Source organism: Physeter macrocephalus, chromosome 2 (assembly GCF_002837175.3).
Source record: "Physeter macrocephalus isolate SW-GA chromosome 2, ASM283717v5, whole genome shotgun sequence".
NCBI lineage: Eukaryota > Metazoa > Chordata > Mammalia > Artiodactyla > Physeteridae > Physeter > Physeter macrocephalus.
The window spans coordinates 73948933-73974824 of NC_041215.1; the positions used below are offsets into that span (position 1 = coordinate 73948933).

The window sequence follows — 25892 nt, forward strand, 5'->3', positions numbered from 1 at the left end:
GGTGTGATGAATTGGGAGATTGGGATTGACATGTACACACTGATGTGTATACAACTGATGACTAAGAAGAAAGTGCTGTATAAAAAAATAAAATAAAATTCAAAAATTCAAAAAAAAATCTATTAGTGGAAAATAATTGAAATATATATATGTAAATATCTGAATTACTTTGCTATATACTTGAAACTTATATAATATTGTAAATCAACTATACTTCAATAAAAAGAAAGAACTATTCTCTTTTGCTAATAACAAAAGACTGAATTACTTTGCTATATACTTGAAACTTATATAATATTGTAAATCAACTATACTTCAATAAAAAGAACTATTCTCTTTTGCTAATAACAAAAGAAAAAAAAGTCATCGTGTAAATCTATGTTTGTTGACACAAAAAATGTCCACAGATATTTTAAATGAAAATGCAGGTAGATCATAGAGCAGTAAATACAGCATGATTCCAATTTTGTTTTCTGGAGAAATGACTGAGCTGAAATTGACGTCTGCTGAAGATGGAGGGGCTGACCCTTCCAAACACAGGAGAAAGCAGCACCTGGAAGAGCCTTGGGCCACTGGACACATGGAAAACTGGGTAGAGAGTGTTGAGAGAAGTCCTAAGAGTGAGGAAGGGACTAAACTATGCCAAGCCCTAGAGGCCTGATTAAGGATTCTGGTTTTCACCCCAGAAGATCAATGGGAAGTCTGCATTTCACAGATGAGGCACAGAGGGTTCAGCTGATGCCGAAGACTGTGCTGTGAGTGAGTGGTAGAGCCAGGGTCAGGCTGGGGCCTGTCGCAGAGCCTAAGCTTGGTCGTAACTTTCAGTCACAGACTTCTGTGCATCCCAGCTTCCTGATCACGCGCCTCTCTCTCTCTCCAGGCCTTTCCCGCCTCTTTCCAGGCTTGGTTTCTCATTTTCCTCTTCCTTTCTCTCCTTCCTCTACCTCCTTTTGCTTTCCAAAAAGTCACAGAGAAAGCCCACCCCCTCAGAACTTTGTCCTTATTCCCCTAAGGGATCCTTCCCATCTGGATAAAACAGGACCTTCCCAGTTCCTCCCCAATTCAATTACAATCAGCCAACAAGCTGGCTGTACAACAACCAAAACAATTTCCAATGGTCTTTTAAATTTGGGTTAAATTAAAGGCTGTTGTTTGAATCTCTTAGCTCTATTATTGCTTTGTAAGTTGTAATATAAGGCTCCTTGCCTTTCTGTGTGTCTAAATGTGAGCAAAAAATTAAAAAGTTATTATACATCCTTCTAAATCAGCAATTGAATTTGTGAGACTAATTTTATGGGACAGCTTAGAAAATCCCCTATCAAAGTGCAAACTTAACTGGGCCTCTGGAATTTTAATTTGTTTTAAAGCTACTGAATTTCAAAGTAAAAAGAAATTTTTAAAAAATACTTCTGTATTTTTTTAAAAAAACAGAGCCACACACCTCTATTATGTCAGTCAAATCTGATTAACATAAAAGAGTCCCCTGCCCCACCCCACATGATTTGCAGGCATGTATACCACGCCCTCTGCTGGCCTCACCACATTTCCGGAATGACCATAATGTAGCTAGGAAATAGGGCAAAACATCTGCATTTCTTCCGTTGGCATGGAGTTCTTCCTTTCTGAATTATGTACAAAAGTTCCATTATTTTCTGTCTCTTCTACCCTTCCCTTCTCTAAAATGTCATACATGTTTTAAAGATTTACAGGATCTTGATATAAGCATTAAGTTTAAATTATTTCCCCTAAATGAAGAGATAAGTAACAGGTAACCCAAAATGAGAGAGTACTGAAAACTAATTTAAATCTAGTTTAGAAATATATTCCTAATTAGATGTGGCTTCAGGTAACAGGAAAACTTATATGCGTACTGGCTGGGTGAAGAAAATGCCAACATAGAAACATGCTGAGTGCTAGGGACAAAATTTTTGCTGCCAAGTAATCCAAAGTGGATAATGCACAATTGTTAGATAATAAAATCTAAGCATTCTAGTTTATAAGGCGGCAAAGGTGAATAAAATTAATTGGCTCACCCAAGACTCTTAGCGAGTTGGAGATAACAAAGGATTTTAAACCTGGGATCAGAGAAACTCTGAGTCTTAGACTTGAAATACAAAAACACAGCACCAACCGAAAAACATCTTAGCAATTGTCCGTTAAAACTAAAAGCAGAATTGCTTTGCCTCCCCTCGTGCTCTCACGTCAACCCCTACATAGGTTGTCATAGTAACTTCACAGCCCTGCTTGCTGCACTTCAATTCCAGAGATACTTATTGATTGACCAAGACACTGTGCTGGGTACTGGGGACATGGGGGATAATATGACACCATTCCTACACCCAAGGAGCTCACAGTCTGGTACAGAAGGCAAAAGTGTAAGGAAATAAACTACCAACGGTGCAACGTGCAACAAGGGAATTATGCCTGAGGTTCAGAAGCAGCAGGAATGAAGGACGGATGAACCGTCTGGGGTGCAGGGCTCGGGGTGTGGTACGAGGAAGCTCCACTGAAGAGGCGCTAGTGTTGGAAAGCTACAAGCTCAGGGAGAAGCCGAAACAGAGGGACCAGTATGTGCACCTTCATGGAGAACACGCATGGGATTTCAGGAGTGTATTGGTAGGAAAGTAGAATCAGTAATTCTACAGGAGCGTGTCCAGGGTGAGGTGGCAAGTGGCTGAATGAAAGGCTGGAGACGAGGCCCAAACACAGATCACAGGAGCTGTGCGCGGGCGGTCCTTATCCTGCAAGTGATATGGACCTTAATCTATCAGCAGCAGGAACTTGAACCTTACCCTGTAATTGACAAGAGGCCATTGATTGGTTTTAAACCAGGGTGAAGGAACAATCATATTAGGGTTTTGACAAAATCAAAAAGGCATCTGCTAAGTTTTTATACTAGTTTTTCTGCAACCATAGACAAATTCCTTTTTCCATTCTTCATGGTTTATTTACTTTTAAAAGACACAGTATGCTAGTATTAGAGTGAGCTGTAAAGCTGAATAAAGACAAACCAACCACCTTAATGGCAGTCAGTACCCTGTATGTTAACAGTGACACTCAGTGAATACCGGATGGGCAGACAGTCAGGGCCCCTCTCCTAGCACACACATGCTAGTTAAGTTTCCAAAAGTTAGCTGATGCACACAAGCTTTGGAAAAAGTTAGCAAATTTCCCAAAGGCAAAAATGAAGCACATAATGCACTTGAACACACAGGTCTCAAAAATCCAGCTGGATGTGAAATAAGGCCACTGATTCTGCCTATTCATTTCCAGTAACAGAAAACAGTCAGTTCTCTACAAACTAAATTGTACAAACACTATCTCTCACAATATTTTCAGAATGTATGTCATTATTTTTAAATTTCCAAAAGTGGATCTCCGAGATCTGTAAAAGTTTAAAACATTCTCTTATGCAGTTGGTATCTTTAAAAGATACCTCAACCTGAAAATACAGACATTCGTTCTAAATTGGGCTGCCAGGATTAGCAAATCACAATTTCCAGAGTGGATCCTTTCTGCTTTAAGTCAAGTGCCACCAGAAAGAGGCCACTTACCCAGAATATATGCATTTTTAAATTCAATTCACCAACTGAAAGTGATTTATGATGCTTTTTCCCCTTGCTCTTTCCTCTCTCCTCCCCTCTGCCTAATTCACCCCCAGCACAAACACCAGTCAAGTTCCTTACAGCGGGCATAGAGCAAAAGGAAGACATCCACAGATGCAAGGGTTTTTTCAGACGAGGAAGCAATTCCTGTCCACAGAGACTGAGAGTAAATGAACTATTCTGATAGCGCCCCCTAGTGACCAAAAGCACTTTATGAACTCTGCACGCTAAACTGATGAAAAGCAATGCGTTTAACATTTTAAAAAGAGCAAACACATCAATGAGCTTACCCTCTGGGAACACCTGTCCAGTTAAGCCAATAACGTTAACCTCTGGCCAACTGTTCCCTCAGCTCTAAAATAGGAAAACTAACATCTCCAACCACCGTGGTCCTCTCCCCTGTGAGCATGTGAGTTCCTCAATAAGATATGGTCCCAAGTACATACAGCTGTTTTTAAACAAGAGGAAGCGGAAAAGAAACACAAAGCAATAAGAGGACACGCACCCTCGGGCCTACTTGGATCATCAGGAGCATTTCTGTTAAACCCATAACATACATGGTGACAGGTACAGAGTTCTGTTCACTTCTCCTTCACAGGTATAGACACTTTGACTCTCTCCTTCCCTATTTTACTGGCTCTGAGGAGGACTGCAGGGACCAGTGAACCTTCTGGAACTTTCTGCCACCACCCAGAACGGTATTAGTTTGACCACAAAATACTGGAAGCTCTCAAATCACATTTCAACACTGAGATTTTTCTTTCTGACATCAACTATGTAAAACATAAATGTTAGGTTACTGTGATCTGTTAATAGAAAGTGTAATTTAAAATGAAATTGGTAATAACAAGAAGTACTTAAACCATCACCCTTCAACCTCCTGCCCAGTTAAACAAACAAACACAAACAAACACCCCCCCACACACACAACTGACTGAGGTGCCTAGTACTCGGTGCTGGTACCTAGCAGTTCGGCAGGGGCCTAACATACTCTTGACCCTTCTACTCCAACCAAACCTGAGACCTTCAACCAAGCTGGAAACTTGCTCAGCTCCCGGGCCACAACCACAGAGAATTAAAAGCCATCGCTGCCCTCTACTGGGCAGACTTGGAAAAAAACTAAAAATCCACCCACCAAGCATTTGAAATCACCTAATTTCTTCTCTGGTTTCTTGATCATGTATAACCTTCAATATCTTATAAATTAATTATAAGATTCCAGGAGGGAAAAAAAAAAGCAAGTTTGCAAAAATTCAGTCATTTTCCCTCTTTATCGATTAAAAGGAAGAGACTGAATGATAGCAAACTGGGAGGTTGGCTTCGGATTCAGCCACTACATGACAGCATGACCTTGGTCGGGGCCCAACCACCCTAGGTCTCAATTTTCAGGCCTGCAAATTGAAGGATCGCAAACCAGGAGACATTTATGATCCTGGTTGCTCTTTTCCATTCAGATTTCAAAATATTCATAGCTTTTTCTTAACCAGTCTTAATAATCTAACATATGATATCCTCTGTCCTATTACTTTAGGACTTCATTGATTATTTTAAGTCTTCAGTAATGAAATAGATGTAAAGCAAGTGTTTTTGCATGTGCATGAAGGCCCACGATAAGCATGAGTTTCCCCCTCTCCCCTCCCCAGGTTCCCCCATTGACCAGCTCCATGACCCTTTCCATTCCTGTAGTACATATTCTATGCCCATATCCTAAAGTATTTATTCTCTGCTACTCTTTCAATTTTCCAGGTGTTGTGGTGCTTGCACTGTGTTCCCCACAGAAAGGTGAGTTTCACTGGCTGGACTGTGTCCTTTATCTGTCTGCACCTCAGTGTCCACGACTGGTAGCAGTGGTTGTAATGGTAGCAGCTGTTACAGCAGCAGCAGAAACAGGAACAGCAGCAGTTGGTGCCCTCAGCAGCAGCAGCAGTGAAACAGGTTACAAAAACAACACTGGGGCTTCCCTGGTGACGCAGTGGTTAAGAATCCACCTGCCAATGCACGGGAAATGGGTTCGAGCCCTGGTCCAGGAAGATCCCACATGCCGCGGAGCAACTAAGCCCGTGCGCCACAACTACTGAGCCTGCGCTCTAGAGCCTGTGAGCCACAACAACTGAGCCCGTGTGCTGCAACTACTGAAGCCTGTGCACCTAGAGCCCATGCTCCACAACAAGAGAAGCCACTGCAATGAGAAGCCTGCACCCCACAACGAAGAGTAGCCCCCGCTCGCCGCAACTAGAGAGAGCCCGCACAGCAACGAAGACCCAACACAGCCAAAAATAAACAAACAAACAAACAAACAAATAAATATTTAAAAATAATAATAATACCTGCCCTACCTGTCTTGGAGCACAGTTGTTTAAAATAAATAAGGAAGCATATACGAAAGCAATCTAAAAGCTGTAAAAGGATAACAGCTCTATGTGCATTTAATTCTTACTACTCTTAGGCTCTTTACAAACACACATCCTGCACTTCACCCAGGAGAGGGGACTGCTACAGAGAGGGAACGCCCTGGCCCTTGCCCACTGTCAGTACTTTGATAGGGCAGAAAAGAACACGCGAAGACGGGTGAAGAGGCAATGGTGATGAAATAACGACCGCCATTCTTTCCTTCTTTCTGTGGGCTTCCATGGGCTCTTACTCCATTCCACCCAAAGCAACAGCAATAGAGAAACACCCACATCACCCATCCCCACCTGCCCGCTACCAGGCCTCTTTCCTCACTCCCTGTTTCACTACATATTTCTAAAATGCCTGTCTCCTATACCCGCAAAAATTATTCTCCTTATTTACATGATAGTCACGGCATCCACTGTGGGACTGAGCACCCGCTATGAGTCAAACACAGCACCAGACTCCCTGGGCAGATCATCTCTCACCCCCAGGGCAGCACAACGTCTGTGTCCTTGGCTCCATTTGACAGATTAGGATCAGAAAGATTAGGCAGCTCACCCAACAAAGGACACAGATCCAACTGTTTCTGCTTCCAGACCCGGTGCAGCGTCTGGAGCAGCACCATTGCCACCTCCCATCTCAATCTGAACGTCACACGCTAGCAAAGCGTTCCTTGTCTGCAAGATTGCTCAGAAATCATAGAGAAATCCTATCATTAACATCCTATGAATGCACAACCATAATGACACCAAGCAGATATGTTTCTTTGAAAAAAGACTAATGACCCAGTACATTCACTTTACTTTTTAATGTTTAATATAAAGAAGGAATGTAATATTAATGAATTCTTCCTATTAAGAGGTAATTGTGTTTACAATGAAGAAGCTGGCAGATACCTCCTTACACATGTGGCAACATCACCAGTAAAGGACTAAATCAACATCATAGGTCTCTCAACATGATATGCCAAGAGGAACGTGGAATCACTTCCCAGATATCCCCGTCAAAAATGCATACGCTGAATCTAATCGTGAAGATATATCAGACAAACCCAAACTGAGGGACAGTCTATAAAATAACTGTCCTGTACTCTTCAAAAGTGTCACAGTTGTAAAAGGAAAAGAAAGACTATTCCAGATTAAAGGAGACTAAAGGAGACATAACAACTACATGATTGTGTATTGGATCCTGGACCAGGCAAATGACCAATGGTAAAACTGGCAAAATTGGTATGAGATCTGAAAATTAATCCTGTCACTGTTAGTTAATCTCCTGATTTGGACAATTATACTGTTATGTTAGAGAATGTCCTTGTTTTTAGAAGATACACACTGAAGTACATTTAAAGATAAAGGCCATCATGTCTATAGTTTTGAAACATTCTAAAAGAAAGAGTGAGAAAAAATATATACAGAAATGTTTGTACTATTTTGGTAACATTTTTGTAAGTCTGAAATTACTTCAAAACAAAAAGTAAAAACAGTAAAAGTTATCAATACATGTCAAGTATTAAATGTGAATTGTAATATCCCTACCTACTGATTCCTAAGCAAACACACAGGAGGAGCAAAAGGAACCAACAGGGCCTCCCTGGTGGCGCAGTGGTTGAGAGTCCGCCTGCCGGTGCAGGGGACGCGGGTTCGTGCCCCGGTCCGGGAAGATCCCACATGCCGCAGAGCGGCTGGGCCCATGAGCCATGGCCGCTGAGCCTGCGCGTCCGGAGCCTGTGCTCCGCAACAGGAGAGGCCACAACGGTGAGAGGCCCACGTACCTCAAAAAAAAAAAAAAAAAAAGGAACCAACAGCCTTGCGTCCTTAATATGAAAGCAATCTTAGAGACTGATATAAGAAATTCTGGTACCCACAAATACCACCCTAGTTTTTCCAACTCACAATGGTTCCGCCCAAATGTAGCAGTGATACAATACCCCTTTCCCTCCTTCTGATAATCACTAACTGTTTCTAACTTCTCAATTTCATAATTAAGAAAATTCAAACCAAAAATCCTCCAGTGACTCCACTTCCCATGAAAACACAGACAACCATAATAAAAAGATACACTGTGTATTACGTTTCCCCACCTCATCCTTTCTCTGGCCAATACACGTTTGCCTAAGCGGTTGGCATTTAGACATCCCTTTGCCCCTGCCCTGCCCTGCATTGATGGGTTTTAGCCACAGCAAAGTATATGATATGAGTGTGAGTGTGGTGACTCAAGGTTCATCTTGCTAACGTAAAACAGAGACATCAGCCAACTCTGACACTTAGATGTTCCTACAGAAAGTGCACACAGCCTGAAGCATCTGCATTTGATTCTAACAGAATGACTTACACCTTCCTCCACCCAGTGATTCCAGTAGCGTAAATGGTGGAACACCTCGCGGTCAAGCTTTCAAACCTCAAAAGATGGCTGGAGACGAGCCGCTAAAAAGCCACATGAGGGCTTCCCTGGTGGCGCAGTGGTTAAGAACCCGCCTGCCAATGCAGCGGACACACGTTCGAGCCCCGGTCCAGGAAGATCCCACATGCCGCGGAGCAACTAAGCCCGTGCGTCACAACTACTGAGCCCGCGTTCTAGAGCCCACGAGCCACAACTACTGAAGCCAGCGCGCCTAGAGCCCGTGCTCCTCAACAAGAGAAGCCACCGCAATGAGAAGCCCATGCACTGCGACAAAGAGTAGCCTCCGCTCACCGCAACTAGAGAAAGCCCATGCACAGCAAGGAAGACCCAACACAGCCCAAAAAAAAAAAAAAGCCACATGAGGACTCATGGCTATGAAGCCTTTTCTTCTCATGCACAAGGATAAGCGAAAAGCTGAAAAGAAGTTATACAGCTGAACTTCACCCTGTTCTCATGGGTCATTATTACTACGCCCTCATTTAGAATTTACAGAGTATGCTGAGGTCCAGAAACATCAAATCTCCCACTATCCTTTATCACATTCCTGGGGTCAGACAGAATTTCTATTTCACAGACAGAAAAATCAAGGCAAAAGAAAATTAAGATGATCCCTGAACAACACTACCTTTTAGCAAAAGAACCCAGAATGGACCAAATATGCTGCCTTCAGGAGAAAAAACAAAACAAAACAAAACAAAACCCCACAAATATCCCTGATTTCTGCAATTAACACATCCAAATAAAAATCATTTTATGTCACTAAATTACCAGAGAAGCCACACTGGTCTGTTTCTATTTTTTAATATTTTTTTTCCTGATTTAGAGGAGTCACTGTGGATGCAGACAAGATCACATACCGACATGGAATTATGTGGCTCTCAACTAATGCTTCACATTCTGGGCAAACATGACTATGATAAACCTCTGTCTCTGTTGCACCAAAAGACCACGTTGATGGGCTCCACAGGACCTCCTGAGAGCAGCTACAATACCAGTCCTTCTCTCTCTTAAATATGAGAGTTATTCATGTTACTGAAAAATAGCTCTTAATTTTTGATTACCATAAAGGAGGAGAAGCAGAGACTATGGTTTATGACAACAAACTTCAAATCAACATGGTTGCCTAAATATCCAGAGCTTGGTCAACAGACCCAGCTGTCACGTAAACACTGGTATATCAATGAACTGTCTGTTCCTGTTTTAAAAACAACAAACTGAGGTGACAAAAGTCAAGGGACCAACATCAACAGTTATCCTCTAAGGAACAAATCCCCACCAAAAAACTAGAGCACCATCAACTAGTGGGCACCATAGCAAACAGGAAGGGAGACAGCTGAGCAGATGCCAATAAAGACAAGTCCAAGGATGAATAACACAAATAACACTAAGGACTCCCCTGTATCAACTTTTAAATTAAATTTACTTAAACACTGTAAGGACCTAAGACAAGCAAAGACATGGTGCCACAAAGGTTTTCAACGCACATGGCAATTAAAATAATATTTACTTCCTAGTGGCCAGTAAGCCTGAGTGAGGAGTTTCAAACAAGGAACAGTATGGTTGCTTATCAACATCATGAGCCCAGGGGAATGAGGGCAGTTTGTCTATTAATAACAGGAGGCCTAGGAACAAGTATATGCCAAGCACTTGGGGGGTTCAAGTGAGTGACAAACAGAGTTTCAAATGATCTTTCCTTGGCCCACTGAAGCATGTGTTCATTGAGTCAGCATTTTGTGGGCACTTACTATGAACAAGACACACACTGATTGATGCTGACCAGGACAGTATACCTGCCACGGAACCTACTGGCAAGGAGTAGAGTATAGCTGATAACCAAAGTGCACTTTAAAATGAGAATTATGACAGGAAAACAGCCAACTTAATGAAGCTGGAGAGCCAGAATAGCATTATTATGGGCCCCTGTCTTCTCTATTAAGATGTTCAAAGAACTAATTTATATTCTCCCTTTCCTCCTTTGTGTGACTCTCAGATGTGTGGCCATTTTCCATTTGAACGGAAGGATGACAAAACAAGCCCTGAGGGGCAAGTAAAAGGGCAGAAGACATGCTTGGAAAATCATATCTCCGGAAACTCTGGCTGCTTATTGTTTAAGATACGTGCAAAATGGAATTTGGAATGCACAACACACTAATATGTAATAAGTAATCTAAATTTAAAAAAAAAAAAGAAAACAAAGTGAGAGGTTGAACAGATTCCTCATTGATGGAATCTCAAACCAAAGTATGGGTTATGTAGTAAGAACTACAGATGGTTCAAGTGTCGCTGGAGTTTAGAATATAGTTGACCCTTGAACAACACGGGTGTGGAGTGCACAAGTCCATTTATACATGGATTTTTTTCAATAGTAAATACTACAGTACAACACAACCCACAATTCATTGAATCCGCAGATACAGAGGAACCACACATACAGAGGGCCGACTATAAACTGTACTCTGATTTTTGACTGAGCAGAGGATTGGCAGGTTGTTCAAGGGTCAACTGCATGAGGCGGGAAGTTGAAATGGTGCCATTTAATTCAAGGCTAAGGGGCTTGGACTTTATTTGATAGGAACCTTTTTTTTTTCTTCCCCCATTTATTTCCTTTTGTTTTTGTTTAATTTTGGAAACCACTTCTGAGCCATTAGTGCCACGATTAGAAAGTTAATCTTGCACTAGTGTCTAAGGAGGAATAGGGTTGGGAAGGAGAGTAGTTAGACATCCACTGCCAATGTTCAGTTAAAAACAGGAGGAAACGTTCCAAGCAACGTTGCAGAGGGAAACATGGAGAGGACTTGGAGCGGGTTTAGATGGGGAAGACAAAGAAGGAGGCCTAAAAATCATCCCAGAGCTCTGAGGTCGGGTGGCTCAGAAAGCAGCAGACAGCACAGGGAGATGGGGTTTGGGAGGGATGACACACAGTTTGGAAACACTGCACAGGGGGCTGGAGGTGTGAGGCTGGAGCTCCGGGAAGGATGCAGGCCTGGGAAAGTTCCTCCCGGGGATCCCGGGGAACAGCGACAGGATGAGAACAGAGGGAAACCAAAAACAATGTCCTCTGGGGACACAATGGCTTTCTAACAGCTTTCTTCAACTCTGGTTGGCGTTTTAGTTATCTGATCAAAAGGCCCCATTGCTAGACTCCCACGCCCCAGAGAAGTGCTCCAGGCACCTCCTTCAGCCCTCTGGATGGAGCCCTCGCACTCCGTTGGGCACTTTGACTTTCTCTTGCCTCAAACTGAAGCTTCAGCTTCTCTGTGCTGCCCCGTGGGATGTGCCACGCTGATGGACCATCACTAAAGGTTCACTTTTCCCTCTGAGCTGTCCCAGAGGCCTACCCTGGCTCAGGGCTGCGCACTCAGCGCAGCAATCCCCCATCCCTGACCCAGGCCCACAGCCCAGGAACCAGCCCACTCCAGAGCATTCTGCGGGTCCAGAAGAGGGGCTCAATACCCACACAGAATGGGTCATTTCTTGAAGTCTACTTTAAAATCTATTTAAAGCAATTCTAAAGCATCAGCTAAATGTATTCCATACCCAATGTTTTCAAAAGGGCGATGTCTAGAAGTTAACAGTCCAAGTTACCCACACCTAGCCCTAGGCATGATGAGATTCAATCTCTCATGCCTATTTCTCGGTCAATTTTATTTACAGAGCAGACTACTCAGATTCATATTACCTTTCCCTGTAACTATTAATTGTAAAAAGGAAAAAAGAAAAAAAAAAAAAAGAAGCTTCCTCTTTCTAAATCTGTTGACTATGTCAATATTTTAAATTATAAATATCTAACATAATTTTCAAATCAAACTAAACCAAACCGAACCAGAGGTTAAATTTTGTTAGGTTTCATACCATGATGAAATCCGTAATAACAAATAAATAAAACTCTGGGTAAAAACACATAAATAAATACACTCACACATACATACCATTTAAAAAAATCTAAATACTAGAATGGAAAGTTTTTCAGGTAATTATTAGCATAATTTAGTTCACACAGCATAGACTACAAAAAAACCATGGGTCTTTTATGAGGAAAGAACCTATATCCCACAGATATTCAAAATAACCATTAAAAACAAAAGTTTTGTTTTTCGATTTGTCATTTCAAACGGATTTAAAATGACTGTTCCTTTTCAGTAAAATCCCCCCGCCCCAAAAGATATTCAAAGATACTTTACCTCTCCAGTGTTTAAGCCTCAACACAAGCCCCTCCCCTCTGACCCTCCTTAAACAGGCAGATAAGTGGAAAAATGAAGTCATTTGAGCTTCACACCCAAACACATAGCAGCAGGCTGAGATAACCAAAAGGCAAAATTCAGTTATCTGAGTAATCGCTGATCAGATAACCTCTACATAACATATCCTGAGTATGTGGAACTCTTTTTCCTATTTTTCTATAGGCTCCATTTCCCTGGATGGGAAGCAGCTCCCACTGGGGCAGGAGGGCTCATGGCACTTACCTTTTTGGCTCTTTGGGCTATGTCTGGTGTTCTTGTAAGCAGCTTCTCAATCAGGTACTCTCTGTTCTGCAAAACAAATATTCCCAACAGTTTAACATCAAAGACAATACACTGAAATTCATAGTGATTTCAAAATAGCAGATTTACTTGGGTTTTTAAGCATGTTACCTTGGCTTTCTGGAAGAATTTGCATTTTAAAAGTTCTGCTGCTGTGGGCCTGAAAGATCAATAATAAATTAGAGTTGAAACAATGAATGACCACTCAATAAAGACACTGCCTTGACGAAACAACTTAATCCTAGAGTCTTTCTGGAAGACCAGTTTCAGGAATAGCAAAGCCACAGGCTAAATTAATCATAAGCTGGCACCAAATTAAATGGTGCCAATTTTCCAGTTCCTTCCAAACACCTGTACTGCAGAACTCCTCCTCTACATAAACTCCTGTAAGTTAAATATCTGGGGCATGATCAATCTTCCATCCTTCATCCTTACACTTCACTAAGTGAATTCAGTGTTTCTAAAAGGTGGCAGACTGACACGTCTGTGAGCTAAATCCCTGTATGTATGAAGAAGCAGTACAAGCTGCGATATGACCCTATCGAAGAAACTGTGTCCACAGTGTTCTATGATTCCCCAAGAGCAGCAGTTTCTGCGAGGGGACCACGCAGCATGTGTACAAGCTCTGTCTGGCCACCGCGTAACCTGGGCTCAAGTGTCCATGGACTATTGTTTTTCAGGGGAAGGTAATTAATAGAATGGTGATTAACAGAATGCAAATTCATTTAAAAGCATTATGGGATTGGTCCGATTGTTTCCTCATGGTGTCATTTAACTTGTTTCTCTGTCCTGTATTTCCCATAAAATGCAAGTTGGGTCTGAAGGCTTGGCTAGGTTGACACAAGCATTTGGGGGAAGAACACGTCATAGATGACACACATCTTACTGCAGCATGTAGGAGGCACATAATGATAGGTTATTTCAGTGGGAGGGATGCTAAGTTTAACCGCGTGGTCCCCGGGCCCAAGATCTCTCCATGGTAAAGGTTAAGTTTCCGCCACTGCAATTGGCAAGTATTCTGTTGGATAATACATTGCCACAATATGAATATCCTGTTCCGGAGAAACTTTCACCTGATGATTTTAGTGTCTTTGCCTTAAATAATTATTTCATTGGAGGTGGCAGAACACTGATTTTCTACTTCACTCATTCCTTCTACGTTTAATAACTGGCACTCTTCCATAAAGTATAGCTTCTTTCATCAATAGTTCCCGCAGCCATGCAGGAAGAATCACATAAACCTAGAGGATAGGACAGTCAGCAAGACAACTGGTCTGATCTCTTCAAAAAGTCGGTGTCACAGAAGAAAAGGGGAGACGTGAGGGGACTGTTCTAGATTAAAACAGACTTAAAGCTACATAGAACCAAATGCAACACATGCCCCTCTCCTGCGTCCTGATTTGAACGGGACGGGGAGAGGCTGCAAGAGACATTTAGAAATAGAGATAGGTGAGTGTGCTAGGTACAGGACAATTTTAGGAAATTACTGTTCATTTACTTAGTGTGGAAAAGCATTGCGGTTACGTAGGAACGTGTCTGTATTGGGAGGGAACGCAAGCAGAGGTATTACGTCTGTTACTTATTTTCAAACTGTTCAGCAAATAAAATGTGGGTAAATAGGGACAGCAGATATGGGAAATGTGAATACTTGTTGAATCTCGGTGTTGGTGTAGAAGCAAACACTGTACAATTTTTGCACCTTTTCTGTATGTTTTAAATTTTTCATAGTAAAAAACTGGGAGGGAGGAGGGAAGCATGAATGAATACCATTAGGCCTCCTCTCAGGCAGAGACTGCCAAAGGGACCAAGACTATTGTGTTAAGGGGATCCAAGTTTAAAGGGAGTCCTCACACTTGAAGAGACTGGAAACCAGTGCTTTGAACCAGAAAGCTCCACTAAAATGTTTCCAGGGACAAAACCCAAGCGTATAAAAGAATTAGGAAACATCATTAAGTGCAACGGTATACAAACTGTGTAAGTCTGCAGGGGCCATAAACTGTATTTCTGTGCAAAGAAATTTTCTCTTTCAATTGTTATTGCTCTTTTCCTCAATTTCAAGTGGAACACTGGTTAGAGGGAACCTAACAAAGAACCCCAAATCGCCATAGCCACTGCAACCAAGAGCCCCTAATTGCTAACCACTTGGAGTAAACAAAGGTCTAAACAACACGTGGGCCATGCTTTACATTTTGTGTTCCGTATCCCTTGGTAAGCTGGTTCAAATTCATGAATTTGTACCTTGGACCTTGTTTTTGGACTTTGTGTACCAGGCACTGGAACTAAAAAGGATAACTGAAGTGATTTAACTTTGGTTGTCTCTTTAATGTAGACTACTCTTAGTGATTATTGGCAAAGTTTTTGGCTTCCAGCTACTCCAAACTCATCATTTCATTCTCTCAGTAAATATATACTGAGCATATGCTGTTTGTCAGGCATCATGTTAGGTGCTAGGCACACTCTAATGACTATGACAGACATAAATAGTACCCTCAGCAACTTGCAATCTGGCAGATAAGAGTCAGAGTGTGCTGTCAGACTGTAAGAGGAAGGTCAGAACATTCAAACACATGAATTGTGTTTGGGGAAAGGAGAGGGCTACTGAGAAAACATATAAGAGGAACCATTACACAAGGGACTGACCATGTTTGGTACTTTACCATATGAAACAAAATTTTAAAAACAAAGAGGCATACAAAATAACTTAGATTTAACTTTTTAGAGTGAAAAGAAAAGAAACCTAAGAAAATCAAGATGATGAAGGAACTCAAGGCCACTCTTTTGGTAGAAACCCTCATCCCCTCTGGTCAATAGCGTTACAACACAGCCTCCCGGTGAGTCTGTCTGCCACTTCTCTCTTCCTCATTCCAACCCATCACCCACACTGCTCCCTAGCTGGCTTCTAAACGAAAACAATTTCTTATCCCTCCTAATGGATTTCAGTGGCCTGAGACCCCGACTTCTCCAGCCCCATTTTCCATCAGGCCCCACGTGAACTCTATCCTCCAGCTACGGTGATGGTCTCCGCCATCTCTTGCTCGGTCATGACCAAGCACACACTGCTTTTCTTGCTTTAGAATGTTTTGTGACCAACTGGCACATCTTTGCTCGTCAGTCAAGAACCCATTTAAACGCCATCCTTCTTCAGAGGTGTTTCTCCCAGGTCCTACAAGTAGCGGAATTCATTGCTCCTACCTTGGTGCTCACACACCAATCCACCACACTTTGCAATAATCTGTTCCTGTATCTCCCTGCCTCCGCCCCACTAGGTTATATAAGCCTTTCCAAGAAAAGGGACCACACAGTATTCATTTTTTATATCCCCAGAGCCTAACACAGAGCACAAAACTGCTACAGCTCAGTTTTCATGCTATAATCAAATATGGGGTAAAAGTGATGCGACTAGACATTGGAGCCCCAAACCACAGCTTCTGGAGCCAGAGTTAGTCAGCACTCTAAGCATCTACTCGGTATGGCAGAGAGCAGGAGAATGATGTAATGAAAATAAGACTCAGGCTAACAGAAAAGAAAAGGCGAGGGATGTGTCTGTGCACAGGAGGCACTGAGGAGGGGGGCCACAGACAATCCCCTCTCTCCTCCGCACCCCACCTCCTCCCTCCTCATCCCAGGGTCAAGTGTAGGACCCACGTAGAGAGAAGGCTGGGAAATGCCAGGCATACCTGGAGACACACGGCTGGGAATACTTTCCCTTCCCCAGCAAGGTCATTTCTATAGTAACCAAAACTGTAAAGGGGAAAACCATGCTGCAGAGAAAACTCTTTCCTCTGGACTCCACCCTCAGCCTTCATCAACAGATACAGAAACACAATGACATGAGAAAGGAGATGTGGTTTAAGAAGCCACACTCCTTTTCTAACAGGCTTAATATTTGTGTTAAATAATAGGTAATTCCTACTCTATACAGAGAACTAAATAGCAGGTGTTGAATTTGGGGGTTGAAGCCTACATGTGCCAAACTGTCTCCATAAAAAGCATGAAAAGTGGAAGTGGAAAGAATGAGGAAAATGAGGAAGGGAAGAAAGTGATTAGAAGGTATGGGAAAAGCCAAGATGTGTGCTGCCCATCTGATTTTAGGGTTTTTGTGTGTTTTGTTTGTTTTAGTCTTATGCTATAGAAATTACTAGTGTAGGGTTAACGTGGAACCATCAGTGCTGCCTGCCTCTTAGCCGAGTACTACAGAAGAAAGAATTCTGCAAGCACCATTCTGTCTTACATGTCCACTAACAATGATCAAGCAATACAACATAATGGAAACACAAACACCATTTTACAAGAAATGCTAAAATGCTATACCAGCAACCAAAATGATGGCCCAGGCTTTGAATAATGATTCAATTTTAAATCCTTAAAAACAATGCAGAAGTCTGCAAGTACCAACATTCTCAGAAGAAAATCCCTTAAAGGATTCCAATACATATGGATGAACCGAAGTCCCCTGAGACTTAAAATAATTTTCAAAGGATTCAGGATGAATATGATACAGTTTAAATAGAAATTAAAATGCAAATTTTTAGAACTAACAATACATTGACCTCTGGCAGAGCTGCATTTCTCACCCCACCCCTTCCCTCAGAAGAAATATTCCGAGTTTTATTTGTTTCCAGTGGATTTATCTATGCAACATCCACCCCTTTGTTGCTCCCAAAAAATGATAGTTACTTTTATAGTTGTCATCCATATGAAGTATATAACCTTCAAGATTAAGGCTCATTTGTTTTAAGAATAGCAAAATGTTCTGCTATGCAAATATAAGCAAATCTTTACCTATGCAAATGCAGGGCACAGACTTGGATGAGGCAAACAGCTCTGACACCCAGCTCTCAGGCAATAGGAAAGTTCCAGGAGCTCTCAAGGGTGACAGAAAGCACAGCTCCTTCTCAGCTAGCCTGAGGGCTCCAGCATAGGAATGATTCTGTCCTGGTCACTGTTCCCCTGTGATATATGTTTTCATTCATTGCTAAAAAGGTACTCAGCGAGACCAGGATTTCAGTACTAGTCAACTGCTTTTAGATTACAAGCAGAGGATCTATATGCTGGCAACAGAAATAAATACAATGATCGAAACTCTTGCCTTCACTCCTCAACCCACTCCAATCTGGTCTGGTTCCGAAACTCTTTTCAATGAGTCCAAATCATCCCCAAATTGCAAGCTCCCAATTGTTTGCAGGTGTTCAAGAAATACCACTGAGTACGAAATACAGACCAGTCACTGTGGACAAAAAGAGAGATAGAAAGATGAGAGGCACAGATTCTCCTTCTAAAAAACTCAGAAACTCATGAGGAAATTGAATATGTAAGTCAATAAATGTACACAGTGTGATAAGTGCTACAAGAGACATATCATCAACATACCGCAGGAAACTCGAGGTTGCAACAACTCTACTTGGTCAGGAAGAAAAGGCAAATAGTGAATGGCAATCCCAATTTCCTGAATACTTAGGAATGCTCCGGCACTGTGTTCTCCGCTTTAAGGGCATCATCTCCATCCTCATAGCAACCCTATGACGTGGTGTTATTAGGCCCATTTTACAGACAAGGAAACTAAGTCATGCAGATGATGTAGGGCTAGGAATCACACCCAGATGTAGCTAACTTTGAGAAACTGGGGCCTTTGAATTAAGTATTGAAAGACAGGTGGAAGGGGGACAGGAGAAGAGGAAAAAAATCTTTGGACAATATAAACAAAGGCAGAGAAGATAAGAAATATTCGCAGGTTTCTTTCAGACCTGCGCAGCAATTAAATGTTTACTTATTAATTCAGTCATGAATACATATTTTTTAATTGCATCCTGTATAATAAATAACTCAGCAATTATAATATTGCTTTTTTCCATTCTCACATTTCCTGAATCTTTTTTCCCAAAACTTCCCGCGTCGTGCCTTTTCATTACAGGAAAAATCACCTGGGAAGTTTGTGCACCAGTGACACTCTGTTTGTTATAGAGGACAACTGCACAACAGTGAGAACAGATTACATTACACAGAAAATATCTAATGGAAGTTCTTAACCTATTAATACTTTGTAAATCAATAATGTTACCAAGGGAAAGATGTTGTGAGAATTCGAATAAATTCTGTATGGCTCTCTTCTAAAACTTTTGTTGTTATTATTGTTGTTGTTTGGTGGGGTGGTGGGAACCTGAAATTTGAGCTCATATAATAAATAAAACCTGGAAAGACTTTCAAGATTATTGAGAAGTAAGGATGGCTTGTTAAATATAATGTATGACAGTCTAATCTAATTTATACTGACCAAATTATAAGTCTCCTAACGAAATATATTTATCAGTTAGTACACTAACAGTTCTACCCTACAGAATCTTTTTTTGAAATAGCTGGAATCGTGCGGCATTACACATCACCACCACTAGGTGGAATCTCAACTATTTTGAGAATCACAAACAACCCAGGCCTTCTAATGCGGAAAACGAGTTCTCTCACTGGGCTTTAGAAGATCAAAGTCTGTCTCCTTGGTGATGCTAAAAACTTACGTTTGGAGATGACACCAAATACATGGGGAAGGCAAGCAAGTGCTGCACCCCTTTTACAATAAATAATTTCAAGATGCTTAACAGCAAAGAGTCTTTAGAACTGGCTCCATGAGAAAGGTAACTAACTGATATAGAAAAGATTCAAGGCAAATTCAGTAAAATGTGAAGGAATCAACAGAGTTGCTACAAAGAACAGGTAAAATAATGGAAACTATGTTTATTCTAGAGAAGGGTAGCCTGCTCAAACAGTAGATCACTGTGTGAAGGCAAAAGGCTTAAGTTTCATAAAGAACTTAAGGATAAAGGAATCCTTCGAAAAGCAGGGACCTTCCCTGAAAAAGAAAGTTCCAAAAGAGAAGCCAGTTTTTATGTTTTAGAACATAAGTATCAAGTTGGAGTCCTGGGTGGATGAGGGTAGCCAGTAACTTCTCAGCAGCCGCTCCAGGTGTGTAATCCAAGTTCACCTTACGTTAGGACTATGCAGCACACAGCCAAACACTACAAAGGGACTCTACCCAGCCAAGGTTTATGCTCAGTTCATGTCATTAACATTCTCCTTCAAGTGACAAAGGACACTGGGCTCTACTATCACTACCCAGGATATTTCAAACTCACAGAAATGAAGAAGAAACAAAACTCAGAAAACAGACATATCACAGTGCAGGGCAATAACCCAAGAATAAAGAGGAAATACTAAAGTTAATTTTAAACCATTTGCTTCTATTTATACGATTAATCTTTTGAATGTAAAAATGTTAATCTTCTTTACTGATAATCTTTTAAACAGCACAAACAACTTGTTCTGCAACTCAAAGGAAGCTCATGCAAAATTCAATAGCTCTGCCTGGTTTAGACTGGAGCTGGCAGGATATTCAAATCCTGAGAGGTCAGCGCAACCTACACAGTGCAGAATATCAGCTCAGCTTCTGAATTCACCACTGCCAATTGCTTTTGACTTCTGTTTTACTTCACTTCCTTTGATGACAGAGCCCATACCTAACAAGCACAACCAATCTTATTAACACGGAAAATTTTCCTCTGCCTCTCCCTCGTCCTCACTCACTTCTCTCCCTTTTGGACCCAAGCTTCCACTAACAGGTTGGAAACCTGGGGACCAGAGCTGGATTTCCCTTGAACTGGACAGAACTAAACTTCAGGACTCCTCCTCACACAGCCTTTCCCCATCTACAAACCAAGCTTTGTCATGACCCCACCCAGTCATGATTACTCATTCATCCACTCAGTTTGACATACCTTTTGGAGGGATCTTTCTGAAGACACAGTGAAAGTAATTTTCTAAAGGACTTGCCGTACTTTTTCATCATCTCCTTATCCTCTACTCCTGTTTCTAAAGTGGGTGGATCGTTTTGCAAAGTCAACATCAACACCTGCAGCAGAAACAAACGGGAAGACAGGCTCTCAGGACAGCAGTTGCTACAACTGAGTTTTTCATTTTTCAGCAAAGCCTCAAAGACCCTCCTTGATTAGGTACAAATGTGCTTCCCCACGATTTTCATCTTCTAGAAAGTGTGCATTCAAAGTATTCAGTTCCCTTTGCAAATCTGTTCACGTGCCCTTTAACCTTTTTGTTATTCCATTGACAGAACTTACAAAATCTGCTCTATGTGTTAAGAGTGCTCTCCCAAAGGGGCCAGGACAAGGGCTTCCTGGGAACTAGCTCTCACAAGGCCTGCAGGAGCACTTAGCTCCAGCACCAGCTTAGTGCAGGCTGTGCTCTGGCTGGGAAAGGGGGCAGTGGAGAGTAGAGAAAGAGAGGCCCAGAGTAAGGGACCGCCTGTACTCAAGGCTTCTGTAATACATTACCAGCCCTAAAAATAAATCCATAACATCCCAAGAGGTAACACATGGTCTCCCTTTTTCTTTTTTAAATGAAAAAACATACAGAAAATTGCTTAAAGGCTTGGCAAAACTGAGACAGTAAGACACTGAAAGATAGCTAGGACACAAGTGAGTTACTAAAAACCGTAACCAGAACAAAAGGCCATGCTGCTTTTGGAAAGGGAAAAAACAAAATCAAAACACAGCTTTCACATCGAAAAGGTAAAAAATTCCACTCTTTCGCACTAACGTCAAAATTATTTGTTTTTTTAAAAAAAGTGTAGAATGTGTAGCAAACTATTGACCAATAAAATGAAAAAAAACCTCATTAATGCATAAATCAGCCTTAATTTACGCAAATGCTATACATGCCAAGACACTGTTCAAACACTTTCAGATGCGTGAACAGGTGAAGGATTAAAGTGACAGTTTATTGTTTGTGGAGGATAACAGCAAACGGTTGAAAAGTGGGAGATCTGTGAGATTTTAAGAAAAGTCCTGCAGGACTTTAGGCTAGAATTAGCAATGTGACTGGATTCAAGTGGAAAACACTAAAAAGTAGGGAAAGAAAGCAAACAAGAAATAAGAAAAAATAATAGAGAAAAACCAGATGAAAGAAAAGTCCTCAGAGTTGTTTCAGTGCTTTTTCCCCAAAAGGTCACTTCAATTGTTTACACCTCAATTTAAAATTTTCTGCTGAAAAAATCAGGTGTGTACACACAACCCCCAAATCTTAACTATTTTAAAAATATGTATATAAATATATAGAGAAAAACAATGTAATGAACTACACTAAAACTGTAATAGGGATTGTCTGTGGTTGATGAGATTATGGATGATTGTTTTCATCTTTATTCTTATTTGGACTTCCAAATTTTCTACAATAAGAACGTATTAACTTTTTAATCAGGAAAATCATTTAACTTTTTTTTATCCTCAGGTCTTTTTTTTTTTTTAATCCTCTTAAAGCTTTTCCAATAAAATCCTAGGAAAAAGTTGAAACAAACATGGACCATATTCTCTGTAAAATACCTTCATAATTTCCATTCAACTATTTCAGCCACAAAACAAAATCCAGTTGGGTAAATCAGCCCTGATACCACCACCTCAAAATTAACAGAAATAATGATGTAGGCTAGTTAAAAGAATAACAAAAATAGGGACTTCCCTGGTGGTCCAGTGGTTAAGAATCCGTCTTGCAATGCAGGGGATGCCGGTTCCATCCATGGTCAGGGAACTAAGATCCCACATGCTGAGGGGCAACTAAGCCCACGCGCCACAACTAGAGAGCCCGTGTGCTGCAACTAGAGAGAAGCCTACGCACACACCGCAACGAAGTGAAGAGCCCGCGGGCCACAACGAAAGATCCCGTGGGCCACAACTAAGATCCCATGCAGCCAAATAAATAAATATTTTTAAAAATAATAACAATAAAGAGTAACTTCCAAAAAAACCCCCAAAATCTAAAAATAGTATCCAAATGTATGTTCGTTCCTAAAAACACTGGGCTCCCTTATTTCAGATGAGTCACCAACATGACACTATGAGAAAAGGAGTGAAATGTTACAGACCATGGGGAAAAAAAGGCCTGAAAATTTGGGAAATCCATCTGTAAAGATGATATCACTATAATCTATTTTTAGATTTTTCTTGGGAAGCTGGGGGTATTCTGTGATAGAGAGAGTAATGACCAGCATTTGTCTCATCTATCAACCTCCATCGACCAATCTGATCACATTCTTCTTTGCTAAGAACGTAAAGCAAGCTTCAAAGCTGGGAACTGTGCTACTTTTGTCCCATTCTGTCCACTGAGAGCATCAGATAACATTTATCTCGGCTGCATCCCTCCATTATTTCCCCTCGGGTCTAAGAGAAAAATGACTATGTTTAAGAGAATTGGAGAATGGATTCCATTAAATCATATTTCAAACCCAACATAATATTTCCAATAGCAATTACTTTCATAGGAGGATATTTGTGATAAGGTGCTGCTCCTGTGGCTAGTTCAATGGCAGTTATTCCAAAACTCCACATGTCAGCCTTGAAGTCATAGCCTCTCACCTAAGAAGGGAAGCAGGAAAAAAAACACAATTATACAGCCAGCATGTTATACATGACGAGGTCCATATTATGGCAGAAGTCCACGGCTGTGTGTGCACAACCTTGAGATTACTTTGCTAAGGCCCAGCAATCGGGAATTAAACCTTGCATGACGCATTCTAGTAAAATGATTGATTTGAACAAAATGTTAGTGTACTAATGATATGTATTGTACAACTATATTACGTCAATCAAAACATAACTTTAATTTAATTAATTTATTTATTTCACCTGTTCCATGACTTCAGGGGCCATCCAACACGGGGTGCCAACGAATGTTTTTCTTACTTTATTCCGGGTAACATCACCCCCTGTTGCTAAGAAAGCACTTACCCCAAAATCTGAAAGGAAAAAAAAAAAAAATCACCCTTATTTTAGGAAAGACATTATGGCTTACAAATTCTGACTTTACGAACATCTCTTTTCCTGGTGGGCCTCGCAATGGTGATGACTTGCTCCAAACGTCGTGGAGCTCTCTCAGCCATACAGCAGGGCAGTCCTGCCACCCACCGTCCCCTACACCAGCGTTCCCCAACCTTTTTGGCACCAGGGACCGGTTTCCTGGAAGACAATTTTTCCCCGGGGGGCAGGGACGGCCGATGGTTCAGGCGGTAACGCGAGCCGGAGTGATGGGGAGCCTTAGATGAAGGTTTGCTCACCTGCCCACCCGCCCCTCACCTCCTGCTGTGCGGCCGGGTTCGTAACAGGCTGTGGGCAGGTAGTGGTCCGTGGCCCGGGGGTTGGGGACCCCTGCCCTACACTTCAGAGAATGCCCTCATCACAGGTTATGGGTCAGCAAGCTCACCAGTCCAAAAGCTCAGCATATCATTTTATATTTTCTACCAAAAAGGTATCACAAGTCATAACTAACCATAAAAGATTACAATAAAAATATACATACCTTTCCAAAGCCTAAAGTAAAGAGCCTTAGCTTTTAGCTAAGATTCATTTTAGAAAATCATTTATAAGAACAGCACCAAAGGCAGTAAAACTAGCATGTGTTTCTTTTTATGTTTTCTTTTGTTATGATTATTTTCTAGCCTCTTTAATTCCACATCATCAATGTTTGGGGAGTGGATTTCTTCCTTGAAATAAAGGATGAATAACATACAACTTCCACATTCCCATGCCCTTCCTTGAACAGTGCTCTGTAACACTTTAGCCAAAATCATAATGGCAAATCCACAAACACAGGTACATAAAGCCAACATGCCCAGTTTTGTCCACACATAGCAATCAACACAAAGGATAAGCCCAGTCAGTAAAGATTGGGTTTTTTTCAACGTTTGCTTTCTGGATAATTTTCATGGATATAGATGGAAAGGTCTGTAGAATGAAATAATACTCTTCTTGACATCCATTATATATTAGAAGTTATTCTTGTGAGGACATGAATTAATTAAGCATACTGTATACGTGCATGCATTTATGCAAAAATTATGTTTGTATATGTGAAAGTAGAGAGGGGATACCCAGTGATTATTAATGCATGCATTTGTGCTTAGAGTTCTACTAATGGTTAAAATTAGTAAGTTAAACTACCAACTACTTAGGGCTACTACAGACCTACCAGTAAGAGCCAAATCAAGGGCACCTCAGTAGAAAGCTGGTAAATAGTTATAAAAAAGGGATGTCAACACCTCAAAACACTGCAGCAGATTATGCAGTGTGGACCCCTTCAAACTGCCCTCACACGACTCTCCTTTGCTGGCCCCCTTTGGTGACTGCCAGGATGATGGCAATTACCAAAGAACAACGTCAAGTACAAACCAAGGTCAAATATTAGCATTTGCGTTAGATCTACATTATTAAGTTATGCAATAACACTGGAACCAGTTCCCTGAGTTGAAATCTGTTGACTGTTCCATTTTATTTACATTTAAATTTACTCAAATCCCAATAGGATTACAACTTCAAGTAAAAGGAATAAAAATTGACAAAGGGAGTCTTTATTCCAACTGCTACTCTCGTGTTAATAGTGAGCAAAAGTATATTCTGAAAATGCTATATAATTTAATTTGCATGTATGTGCTGAACTCTATTTGAACTCTTAGATTACATTCAGAAAAATCAAGCTTTCTGAAAAGAAACCTCTGAAACCACTGAACCAGTCTCCTTCAGGTTAGGAGATAAAATTCATCCTCTTACAGAAGAGCTAGGTGAACTTAATCATTTGTAAGTGTCTACTATATTTGGCTAGAGGAAGAGACAACATGATAAGGCTTTCGAAAATATAAATTTCAACCTCATTTGTATTTCAGAAAAGAAGTTTAACAGTGAATCCAACATTCTGTTTTTATTAAAATAATTTTGTAACATGATAATATTAAATAAATACATATCATCTGTAAATAATTAAGGATATGGGTAAAAGTTGCTTTAAGGAAAAATAAATTCTTTTCCATGCAGTTGAAGCAATCCTACACCCCAAATATACATATATCTTCCTAAAAGATATAATCTAGGGGCTTCCCTGGTGGTGCAGTGGTTGAGAGTCCGCCTGCCGATGCAGGGGACACAGGTTC

At 41.1% G+C, this 25892-nt stretch overlaps 1 protein-coding gene across 4 annotated transcripts in view; it reads right to left on the reverse strand.

Annotated features, from left to right (window-relative positions):
* Positions 1-25892, reverse strand: part of STK39 (serine/threonine kinase 39) — a 327698-nt gene that overhangs the window by 191734 nt on the left and 110072 nt on the right. For all 4 annotated transcript variants that reach the window (XM_055088331.1, XM_024122275.3, XM_024122274.3 and 1 more), the window contains exons 6-10: positions 23599-23708; positions 23227-23328; positions 20683-20816; positions 13031-13079; positions 12863-12928 (exon numbers count right to left, since the gene is read on the reverse strand). In XM_055088331.1, coding sequence (XP_054944306.1) covers positions 12863-12928; positions 13031-13079; positions 20683-20816; positions 23227-23328; positions 23599-23708 — 461 coding nt within the window. The remainder of the gene's footprint in view (positions 1-12862; positions 12929-13030; positions 13080-20682; positions 20817-23226; positions 23329-23598; positions 23709-25892) is intronic.